This window comes from Argentina anserina, chromosome 6, assembly GCF_933775445.1.
Source record: "Argentina anserina chromosome 6, drPotAnse1.1, whole genome shotgun sequence".
Lineage (NCBI taxonomy): Eukaryota > Viridiplantae > Streptophyta > Magnoliopsida > Rosales > Rosaceae > Argentina > Argentina anserina.
In genome coordinates, this window is record NC_065877.1 from 28,573,369 (window position 1) to 28,585,535 (window position 12,167).

At 41.2% G+C, this 12,167-nt stretch overlaps 1 protein-coding gene across 1 annotated transcript; it reads right to left on the reverse strand.

Annotated features, from left to right (window-relative positions):
- Positions 1-8,984: 8,984 nt before the first annotated feature.
- LOC126798802 (60S ribosomal protein L26-1-like) lies at positions 8,985-9,637 on the reverse strand. Its single transcript, XM_050525861.1, has one exon. It carries the CDS (start codon positions 9,569-9,571, stop codon positions 9,131-9,133), a length of 441 nt encoding a protein of 146 aa, XP_050381818.1. The 5' UTR covers positions 9,572-9,637; the 3' UTR covers positions 8,985-9,130.
- Between the last annotated feature and the right edge of the window lie 2,530 nt (positions 9,638-12,167).

Genomic DNA, 12,167 nt, shown 5'->3' on the forward strand with positions numbered 1-12,167 from the left:
ACCTGCACCGAATTTCTGGACCAAGTACCGTGTTATGATGGTTGTTAGATACTTGGGTAGGACGCAATGACGGCCCTACATATACCCTGTTAAACGATGTACATGTTAGTCAGTCTAATTCATCAGTGAAAATCAAATGCATAGAACATGAGTCGTTCGCAATATGTGAGTAAATAGTTGCATACACAGTTATACGCAGTTAAGTTGTTGTAGTCATTTTGTTCAAAAAATGAAATATTGGAAAAAACTAACACAAATAATTGCAAATTGTGAATTTTTCGTGAAATTCTGAAACCAAAAGCGCAGGTTCAAATGTTCAATTGAGAAGGGGACTGATTTTGACACACCATTTTTTACAATCTGCACACCTCTTCCGTTGAGTTTACTAAATTGTCCTCATTCTCATTTCTCTCTCTCCCCACCTCCTAAATTAAGCTGAAATCTCTCTCTCGATCAAAATCCCAAAGCTTCATCGTACTGAAGGATGAACAGTTGAACACAACTTCAGTAGACCTCTACGAAGGTTTGAGGTAAAACATCGCAAGGGACCATACCATTAGCCAAACAAATACAAACTCAAATTTTACCAGTCAAAGTATTGATCTTTACCTATATTCATCAAGAATCATACCCACCAAAAAATGAAATTACCCATCTAAATCGATTTCTCATATATAACATTGTAGAACATGTGGGTAGGGGATCCAAACCCATGGAAAACTGCCTCACCTATCGGGACCTCCAATGAATTTGCTGCAAACTCATACCAAACATACCCAACTTAGAGGGAGGACACCCCATTCTTCCCTCACTTTCCCATCATTTTCATCCCAAGAGAGCTCCTATTTCAGGAACTTAATCATTGGAGCTTTCACCCGTAAGAGGTTCGACTCCCAAGCTCTCCTCCGAATGTTCAACCGGACGGCCGGAGGTGAGCAGCAAAAAGATGTCGTGAGTAACACCAATCACTGTCGCCGTGAGTCCATGACCGATGCTTCTCTTCAGTTTCTCTCTAACTTTTATTAAGGTTGGTGGAGAGCTGAACACTAAGATTATATCTGATCCAGGAGGATCTCACTTGAAGTTTTGGATCAATATCTTAGTTTTAGAGTTTGCGAGAGAGATAGATGGGTAGTTTTGGAATAGAGATATTGAGAAAAGAGATGGTACGTAAACTCAAAACTAAGATATTGATCCACTTGACGTCTCCGACAATTCTAAACAATCTCTATTCCAAAACACAGAGAGAGAGAGAGAGAGAGAGAGAGAGAGAGAGAGAGAGAGAGAGAGAGAGAGAGAGAGAGAGAGAGAGAGAGAGAGAGAGAGAGAGAGAGAGAGAGAGAGAGAGAGAGAGAGAGAGAGAGAGAGCACCATTTGTAAGGCCGCAAGCAACTTTGTCCAAGGTCATTAGTCATGACTATGGCCGGTTGTTTGCGTGCTAGTGACAGTATTATAATTTATAATTTCTGTAATTTTCTTTATTTAGTAGGTTCATGGTGGGAATGTTTCATATTTCCCCCTCACAAGTCTAGTTTTGCAAAATATGCTATTATAAGGAGGGGTTCTTAGGCGGCGACGGTTGGCCTACGGAACTAGTATTGGTAAGCACATGTACTTTCGCCTCCCTTAACGTCTTACCATCAATAAAGAGAGGAATTATTCAATTATCTGCGCCCCGTGAGATCGTTTTTGTTGCTTTTTCAATTGTTCATGAGATTGCCCAACAACTATATAAACTGTGTTCTTGCTTGCCACTAACACTATACTAATATCGTGTGGTTTCCATTGTCCCTTGCAAGGTACTCACTTGGCTTATTTGCTACTCGTTCATCGATCAGCAAGTGCCGCACGGTCCGCTTGGTGCTTTACAAAAGTCAGCCCATGATAGCTGGTATCAGAGCCGGCTTGCTGGCTGTGCTTAAGACTCATACGATGGTGGGAAACATGACGAACGCACAACAGTTCGATTTCTATGATCAGCAACTTGGTGAACTTGCGGGAGTTCCTAATAGATTGATTGATATTACCTCCTTGTTGGATCGTGTCGATCTAGAGAAGTTGGTGACACGAGTGGAGGATCTCGAAGAGTTAAGGGACCGAGTGGTGGCCCTAGAGAAGGCAGAAGCTCCCGGGAGAAGAGCATGGCCTAAGAAGGAACTTGAAAAGCTGAAGGACCGAGTTGCAGCCCTAGAAAAAACAAGAGCTCCCGAGGGGGGAGGACATGATGACGAAGATAGAGGAGGTAACTCACTAGAGCAGTTGAGGGGCGATGAGTGATGTCCTTGACACATTACATGTGACTATAGACACCCTCGGGGAGGACGTCCGAGCCACCATTGATGCGTTCAAAAATGAGCTGTTGGAGATGAACACCAAGCTCAATCTTGTTGTCCGAGCGATGTCGAACCGACCTGTGACGGACTACAGGAAGGTCAAAATACCAAAAGCTCAAGCTTACGGAGGGGCACGTGATGCCAAGGAGCTTGAGAATTTTTTGTTTGATATGAAACAATACTTCCGTGCTGTAAAGCCTGATTCAAAAGAAGCGAAGGTAAACATGGCGACTATGTATTTGTCAGGGGATGCCAAGTTATGGTGGAGGACTAAATACAATGACATTCAAAGGAAGATTTGTTGCATTGAGACATGGGAGGATCTCAAGAAGGAACTCAAAACCCAATTCTTTCATGAGAATGTTGATTATATTGCAAGAAGGCAACTGAGGGAGTTGAAACACACCAACAACATCAGAGAGTTTGTGAGCAAATTCTCTATGATCATGTTCGACCTCCCCGACATGTCAGAGAAAGATCAACTGTTTTACTTCCTTGAAGGATTGAAGCCATGGGCTAGAACTGAGCTCCAAAGACAAAGGGTCAAAGATTTAGCCTCGGCCCAAGCAGCAGCAGAAAGGTTAACTGATTACACATTCGAAAAGAACTCTGCAAGGAAAAGCTCATCATTTTCGAATGTGAATGCCAATAGAAATGCCAGACCGGGTCTGAGTAGAAGTGGGGGAGGAGAGTCAAGGTTCTCGAATTTTGGAGGGGGGATAAAAGGGTTACTGGTGTCAGGGACACTGCCTCCTCCAAGCCAGCAGCCTCCACCGGGGTGTTTACTCCACGCCCAATCAGTTCTACAGGCTTCACCCTGAGACCCATATCTTGCTTCCTATGTAAGGGACCTCATAGGGTGAATGAGTGCCCTCACAAGATTGCTTTGTCAGCTTTACAAGCCTAAATCTCAGCCAAAGAGGATGAGGAACACCAAGAGGAGGTGGAAGAACCTAGCCACATGGGGGCATTAAAATTCTTTAATGCGGTAGAGAAACAGATCCCCGTACCAAAGAAGCCATTGCTCAAGGGCTTAATGTTTGTTGAAGGTAGCGTAAATGGGAAGGTGGCCAAGAACGTGATGGTCGATACGGGATCCACCCACAACTTTGTGTCAGAAGCAGAGGCACGAAGGTTGGGGTTAAAAGTTGAGAAAGATACGGGTCACCTGAAAGCAGTTAATTCCTCACCCTCACCCACAATTGGGGTATCTAAAGGCGTATAGCTGAAGTTGAGCAATTGGGAAGGAAAGACTGATTTGGTTGTCATGCAGATGGATGACTTTGATGTAATCTTGGGGATGGAATTTATGCTGGAGAACAAAACCATTCCTATATCCAACGCTCAAAACTTGTTGGTTATGGGGGAAAGACCTTGTGTAGTGCCAGCAAAGCTTAGGCCACCTAGTGGACCTCACCTCTTGTCGGCCATTCAATTCAAAAAGGGTGTGAAGCGCCAAGAACCGACATATGTCATTGTCCCTTTAATAAAAGGCAAAGTTGAGGAGGAAATGATTCCAAGGGAGATTATGGGGGGTATTGGAAAGTTACAGAGACATGATGCCATCAGAACTTTCCAAGGAATTTCCACCAAAGAGGAATGTTGATCATGAGATTGAATTGCTCCCTGGGGCCAAACCACCCGCAAGGACACACAGTAGCATATGAGAGCCACAAGCTCTCGCCCCTAGAAAGAAGATATACGGCCCATGAGAAAGAGATGTTAGCCGTGATTCACTGCTTGAGGACTTGGCGTCACTACTTGTTGGGGTCGAAGTTCCTAGTCAAGACTGACAACTCTGCAGTGAGATACTTCCTGACACATCCAAAGTTAACTCCAAAGCAAGCTCGATGGCAAGAGTTCCTCGCGGAGTTCGATTTTGAATTTGAATACAAGGCAGGTCGCACCAATCAAGTTGCAGATGCCTTAAGTCGTAAGGTCGACCTGGCGGCTCTTCGTGTATTTACTACTATGTCTGGCAGCCTAGTAGCTACAAATATTAAGGCAAGGATCAAGGAGAATCTAGAGAATGATCCAGTAGCTCGAGCCTTTGTCAAGCTAGTGAAAGAAGGGAAAAGCCGCAGATTCTGATTAGAGAATGACTTGTTGATGACAAAGGGGGGAACAGTGTATGTTCCACGGGCCGATGGGTTGTGAAGGATGCTCATGAGGGAGTGTCATGACACCTTGTGGGCGGGTCACCCAGGATGGCAAAGAACCCATACCCTCCTCAAGCAAGGTTACTATTGGCCTCAAATGCGGGATGATGTGACGGAATACACCAAGACTTGCTTGACCTGCCAACAAGACAAAGTGGAGCGGAAAAAGACTTCAGGGTTGCTGGAAACACTATCAGTACCTAGCCGACCATGGGAGAGTGTCTCTTTAGACTTCATCACCAACTTACCCAAGGTTGGAGAGCTATGCGGCATCCTTGTGGTGGTTGACAGGTTCTCAAAGTATGCAACTTTTGTGCCAACCCCAAAATATTGCTCGGCTGAAGACACAGCGGCCCTTTTCTTCAAACATGTAGTGAAGTATTGGGGAGTACTGCAAAATGTTGTTAGTGACAGAGATACCAGATTTACAGGGTCATTCTGGACATAGTTGTTCAAGTTGCTGGGGTCAGAACTCAACATCTCTTCCAGTTATCACCCCCAAACAGATGGACAAACCAAACAGTTCAACTCAATGCTGGAGGAGTACCTGAGGCACTTTGTCCAAGCAACTAGAAGAATTGGGTGGAGTTGCTAGATGTAGCACAATTTTGTTTCAACTCGAAGAAGAGTTCAGTCACCAACAAGAGTGCTTTTGAGATAGTTAATGGTTAACAACCACTCTTACCCCACACCGTGCATGAGGTGTACAGGGGGAAACAATCCCCGTGCTTTCAACTTCACCAAAGAGTGGAAGGCAAATGTTGAGATTGCTCAAGCTTACTTAGAGAAGGTAGCGGGGAGGATGAAGAAATTAGCGGATCAAGGCCGGCAACCTCGAGCATTCCAGGAAGGGGACATGGTGCTTGTCAAGCTTCTTCCTGAACAACTCAGATTCCTCCGTTCCAAAAATAAACGATTATTCATGAAATATGAAGGCACGCTTCTGGTCATCTCAAAAGTGGGAAAGTGTTCATACAAGATTGCCATACCACCATGGATGAAAGTTCACCCAGTGTTCCATGTCACCAAAGGAGGTCGAGGAGATTCTAGCCGAAAGAGTTGTTAGCACGTTCAAGAGTCAGAGGCGAAACCAAGCAGTTCAGGAGTGACCACGCCAGCAGTACTTGGTGAAGTGGAAGGGGTTTGGAGACGAAGAAGTAAGATGGGAGAATGTGGAGGCACTGAAGAAGTTCAAGCAGAAGATTGAAGACTTCAACTCTAAGACAATCGTCGAGAGCGCCGACAGCTTTAGCGGGAGAGGATGTTAGGGGCAGCACTTGTAAGGCCACAAGCAACTTTGTCCAAGGTCATGAGTCATGCCTATGGTCGGTTGCTTGCGTGCTAGTGGCAGTATTATAATTAATAATTTCTGTAATTTCCTTTATTTAGTAGGTTTATGGTGAGAATGTTTCATGTTTCCTCCTGCCAAGTCTAGTTTTGCAAAATATGCTCTTATATGGAGGGGTTCCTAGGCGGCGACGGTTGGCCTACAGAACTAGTATTGGTAAGCACATGTACTTTTGTCTCCCTTAACGTTTTACCATCAATAAAGAAATGAATTATTCGGTCAAATTTTTTCACCTTAAGCTATTCAATATTGAGGTATGTTATTCAAGATCATCTCTATAAAGTTTCATCCAATTTGACAATGATTTGAGCTTTCAAAATTGAGATTTACACGAACGGTTCACGTTGAACAATTTTAATTCATTCATTGATTTAATCCAATTTCAATACCTTAACGATGTCCGAATTAGATGAAATTTTGTAGAGATGATCTTGAATAGCATACCTAAATATTGAATCACTTATGGTGAAAAAATTTGACCGAAAAGTGTGTCAAAAGTGGAACTTCACTCTGAAACTTCAGAGTGAACCTTCACTCTGGATAGGGACTGTATGTATATATATATATATATACATATATATATATGCTACTAACCTCATTGTCCACTTCGATCAGCAAGAGTTGGCAAGAGCAGAAAGTTTTAAAAAGCGACCATTCTATATAGAGATGTTTGTTATTTGACTTGATTACCTTTCGCAACGAGGCCAGAGGCATCAAGAAATTAAGAAGAGATTTGCGGTTTGCATCGCTGAACTGGTTTAGAAATTTGGATACAATTGCCCAAAACTACAACAGAAACAACTAAAACATACATATATATGCAATAACTTGCTCATATATGTGCTCCGTGCATGTTATTATTACCTTTCGCAATAACTTGCTTATATAGAAAGAAATCACCTGTCCTGACCTAAACAGCTCCGGCTATAAAATTGAATCTCCTTAAAGTTTAAACGTTCCTCCAAAACTCCACGATCGAGAACTTCTTAAGCTATTTGCATATATTTTGTCCCAACGCTGTAGAGACTATTTGCAGCATCCACACTACGTTGGAATCCCAAAATTGGCACTTCTTCTGACCAAATGACCAAGTGAATGGTTAGTCACAAATGCTAGCTCCATGTAAATTACCATAAATAAAGATCATGAGCGAAAACCAAAAGCATATATAGAATATGACTACATGAAGCATATGCATTGCATGCTAACGTACAATTCACAGACATTTTACATATGAGCAAACTTTACAATAGTAGGTGGAAATTTCCATTTAAAGAGATCGATATATGGACTGGTCTTAAAAGAGATGGGATATGAATTATGCTCGAATATGAAGTATTAGAAAAAACTAATTAATAATTTGTTGCAAACTTTAGATCTTATGTGAGTATAGTGTAGAAAATTAGTCCCGGGAGAAGTGTATATTATTAGGAACCTCGCTAAATGCATAAGATAATAATTTTTTTGAACTCTGTTCCATCGAATATATAAAGTAATAAGTTAATTTAATAAAATTTTAAAAATCAGTTAAAATCATTAATAATTGATCAATAAATTTCATGATACAAATTAAGCAAAAGTAATTATTTAAACTTACCATTTTAAAGTTACTTTAGGCATGAAATTATACCAAATTTAGAAAGTTAATAAATATGGAATCCAAGCTAAAAATGGGCATAGTAGTCAAATTAAACTATTATCATCAATTCAATTGGAATAACAACAAAACTCTTTATAAAATAATAATTTATTAATTTATCAATAAATAAATAAATTATTTATTTATCGATGATTTAATAATCTCGCTAAAGTAATAATTTCTTTTGGTCCCGACATTATGCATTTATAGAGGTTTTACTGTAACTAGTGAAGTGAAGGCTACCAAGATATTGCCAACTTATATGCTCTCAATGAGACGATGATGGCACACTAATATTTCTATTTCAAGACGGCGGAGAGTCCAAGTTTATTTCAAGATGATCTTTTAGGGATGGTATCTCACTTCTGTAAGGACTGTATGAATCAGAATTCCCAATCTAGCAGACAATTTGGTAGGCAGATCCCATACTGAAGTTGTTAACACCTCCCCTTGGCGGGGTAAATCCCGGTGAGATTCCCACTCGATCCGGCTGCCAGGCTTGCCGGAGCTGACCCAGCAGGATAGGGCGCTGACTCGATAGGTCAGGTCACTCTGCTTCCAGTTCAGGCATCGCCATTAGCATCACCCAAAGTAGCTCGCTAGAACCGTGAAAGCGCACTGTACAGGCAAGTTTTCCACATCAGGGAAAAGGAAGAAGTGCTTTCCCAAATGCACCTATAAAAGCAACCATAAACCTCTAAAAAATGTAATGTATTCCTAAGTTTTTAACTTACGAACTTGAGTTCCACCCCAGAATCTAACTTCGGAGAGTCATAGACTGGCGCTCTAAAAAATGTAATGTATTCCTAAGTTTTTAACTTAGGAACTTGAGTTCCACCCCAGAATCTAACTTCGCAGAGTCATAGGCTGGCGCACTGTTGGCCCGTGATCTTAACTCCGGTTTTTGTGTAAGTTGTATGGACCACAAAGCTGGAAAACAAGCTGCGTGAACAAGTCCCAGATTTTGTACCCGCAACAGAAGTACTGAACACACGATTCATTGACAAAAGAAAAAAAACATAGCGTTCGGTGGTGTGGCCAAAATTTGGGAAGTCACCCCTAAAAACCTAAAACTGGCAATCCCAGGTATATGGCTGTATATGAGAAAAGCCTACCATCCAAAATGATGTAATCTACACGACATATTCCGATAGAAATAGTTGGCAAAAAAAATTTCAATTCAAGACGATCGTCAATGATAGAAAAACGATCAGATGGGACACAATCCGAGGTCCGTATATATTTCCTGCTTACATCAGGAAAATTCACACTCTGAATACTAGCACACGATTAAACAAGCAATATAAATCTGTGGGCAAAGGTCCCATCCCTAACTCATTTATCGTTCAAAAGAACAATCCCGCAAGGAATCAATGTCTAGCACGAAATCATAAACTTGCTAAATTCCAAAGCCAAACAACCAGCCTTGCAATCCACACTAACACAATTCCATAAATCGCAAACCACAAAACCCAAAATGATAAACTCAATCCAAAAAAACGATAGACATAAATATCAGAATATAATGGCATTGAAGAGTCAAGAACAACACAAAATTCAAGTCTCAGCTTAAAGATCCAATACAAAATACGACGACACCGAAACGAAGAATAAGAATAACAACAGAAACGATGACGAACCAAACTCATCATCAGTCGACGTTCTGCATGATATCCTCGGCGGTGAACTTAGTGCCCTTGTCCTTATCGGCGGCGGCTCTCCCCTTGGCCTTGCGGTCGAGCAGCGACTTGCGGTCCTTGTCGAGCCTGAGCTTGGTGATGACCACCTTGGAGGGGTTGATTCCGACGTTGACCGTTGAGCCGTTAACCTTCTCCCTGGTGATGCGCTCGATGTGGATGACCCACTTGCGGCGGTAGACCTGGACGACCTTGCCCTCGCGGCCCTTGTAGGTCCCGCGCACCACCTGGACCTCGTCGTCCTTGCGCACGGGCATCGACCGGACGCTGTACTTGGTGCGGAGGTCGGTGGAGAGCGGCGCGCTCATCAGGACGCGGCGGACCGACGACGGGGCCGTGAAGTGGGCCTTGCGGCTCTTGCGGCGGGAGCTCGAGACGCGGGGGTTCCTCTTCATCTTGGATTAGGGTTTTGGGTGGCGGCGGAGGCCTCTGTGAAGAAGAGTGGAGAGGGCAAATGAGAGAGCTGGAGATTAGGGTTTTATAGCGATCGCTTTTATAAGGGAGGTTGGGGAAACTATTTGGGCTTCTGTTTGGGTGTTGGTGATTGGGCTGTTTTTGATATGGTGGCCCGATATCGGAGTGTGTTTTCATAACCTGGATTTGTCCTGCTATACTAGTACGTAACACAATTTCTTATTTAGATATTGTCACTATTGTTTTATATGGATAATTTCTTCTCGGTTTAGAAAAGAACGCACGTAACGAACTTAATTGCACAGCAGATGTCGACGTCACAAATAGATCAAATGGAACCAGGGAATCTATGACTGAGCAGAAAGAACCTTCCCAGTTCGATTCCCGCCCGATAGGCTCAGGTTCATTCCTGATTGAAGCGGCTAACTACGGTCCTCTGAGTACACAGGAAATAACTTCACGGTACGGTCGACCTCAACTGGCTTCATGGAGGCCATTTTATTTTAATGTTTTTCGCCTCTTTGATATATAGCTTCATGTACATGTAATTAAGGGATGATGGTGATAGCCATGGCATCAGAGATAGGCTAGGGTTTGCAGCGAAGAAGATGAGAAAAGTAATGAGGAAAATTGAGAGAGAAATCACTTGTATTGATCAATTATGCAGAATTTACAAAACAGAAGACATAGTTTGCTATATATATACTTTAATTTCGTTAACACTGTCAGTAGTTGACCATGAACTTATGCTCAACCATCATTGGATGTAATTTTAAAGGTGAGGAGAATCTTTTTAAAATTGAGTTATTTTATTTTCAACCGTTGGATTTACATACAATAGTGGTTGAACATGAATTCAATAAACAGCTACTGACCGTGTGAATGGAATTGATACATACTATGTATCAAGGAAAAAAAGCTGAGCTCCAAGAGCATCTCCAACCCATATGCTATTTGCCACCTGGAGGCCCAACAGCTCTAAAAAGCAGCTCAAAATCAACTCCAACCCAAATGCTAAATACATGTATTTAACATCTTGAAGAGCGATGTCAAATTTGGCACCCAAAAATACGAATGTCTTTTCTTTTTTTATTGTTTCTTCATCTTCAACATTCTTTTCATCTCTCTCTATACACCATCGTAGTTTCATATTCGATACATAACCTTTTCTTCTACCATACCCGTTTTTTGATTTCGTTAGTGTGTTGGATGTGGATTTGAATTTGTCAGATTCTTCCTCCGATGCCGCGAATAAGGAATTTTGGGCTCTTGCAGATTCGTCACTCAGATGAAGAATTACATCTGCAAACGATTTCTCCACAAGAGAAATTAGTAAATGGTAGGAGAAGGCGTCGGGGTTCAATTCATGGTCGGAAGATTACACCAAGGATCTCAAGGCCATCAAACAATTTACCATGAGTTTTTCGCTGAAAATCCAATTCATGGACCTTGAAATTCTGGAGAAGATTTTGAATGCATCATTCTCTTTTTCTTCGAATTCTTGAAGGGGTAAAAGCTTGTCACTCCTATTTTCTGTGTCCTATTATCCATCAATTGATATTTATTGATCCTTGACGCAATTTCATTTTTTTACAGAGGGGAATAAGAGGATAGGCCAGATTACATCCATCAAGTACTGCCCTTACATCACGAGTCTCGATAAGAACATTGCTTGGCTTGATTATCAGATAATGAAAAGTTACAGTACTAAAACAGAATGCCAACTTCCTTATTTTCTTTAAGATGAATTTGCAAACTTTGTTCCCGGTATGATATTTGATATTTGGTGACCTGGATTAGTTCAACAAGTTAGAAGGATATCTTGGTGCTTTTTTCTTGGTTAATAGTTTTTGTAATTCCACAAGGTACTTGTATCAGTTGTATAATCACTTGGCACATATAACTCCAGGCTTTCGTGTTTCTAAATGTAGTACAGTGCCATCTCCACCGCTCTATATGATTTGTGTTGTCTTTTTTGTTGATTTATGTGAACAATAGGTCTTCTATTATGCAGGTCATTTGATGTTTTACAAGGTTACCCTCTTTTGTTCTCTATTTTATTTTACTTTTTTTTTAACTATTTGGATCAATATAGGAACTATAATGCTAGTGAAACTTCATACTAGTCATTTAAACTTGTTGTGGGATTGATGATGACACCCATAATGGATTCCACAAGTCAGTTAAACTTGAAGTCTTCAACAAAGAACTTGCTGTAAACTTGATGTCATATGTTGTTATGTACAAGTTCCCTTTTTCATAAGACTAACGTATAAGGCTTGGTATTTGTATAGTTGTACGGATTTTGAAGACTGGTATGCTACTTTTTTTTTAATAGAACTGGAACCCCATTCTCTGATTTGTCATCAAAGAGCTGGAATTGATTGTTTAGCAATGCCATAAAGGACATGTTGGTGTGCATATTGATAATTATGGATATGGATATTGAAAATTTATTTTGTTGTAACTCACGTAATATTGGTTATAGATTTGCTACAATGTTACTGTAGTTTGAACATGGCATACCATAGATTTAACACTTGATACAAAATGAATGAAAGAAAACAAGAAAAAAAA

What these genes read in the sequence shown, in the direction of transcription:
- LOC126798802 (XM_050525861.1), bottom strand. Translation starts at nt 9,571, where the DNA reads ATGAAGAGGAACCCCCGCGTCTCGAGCTCCCGCCGCAAGAGCCGCAAG.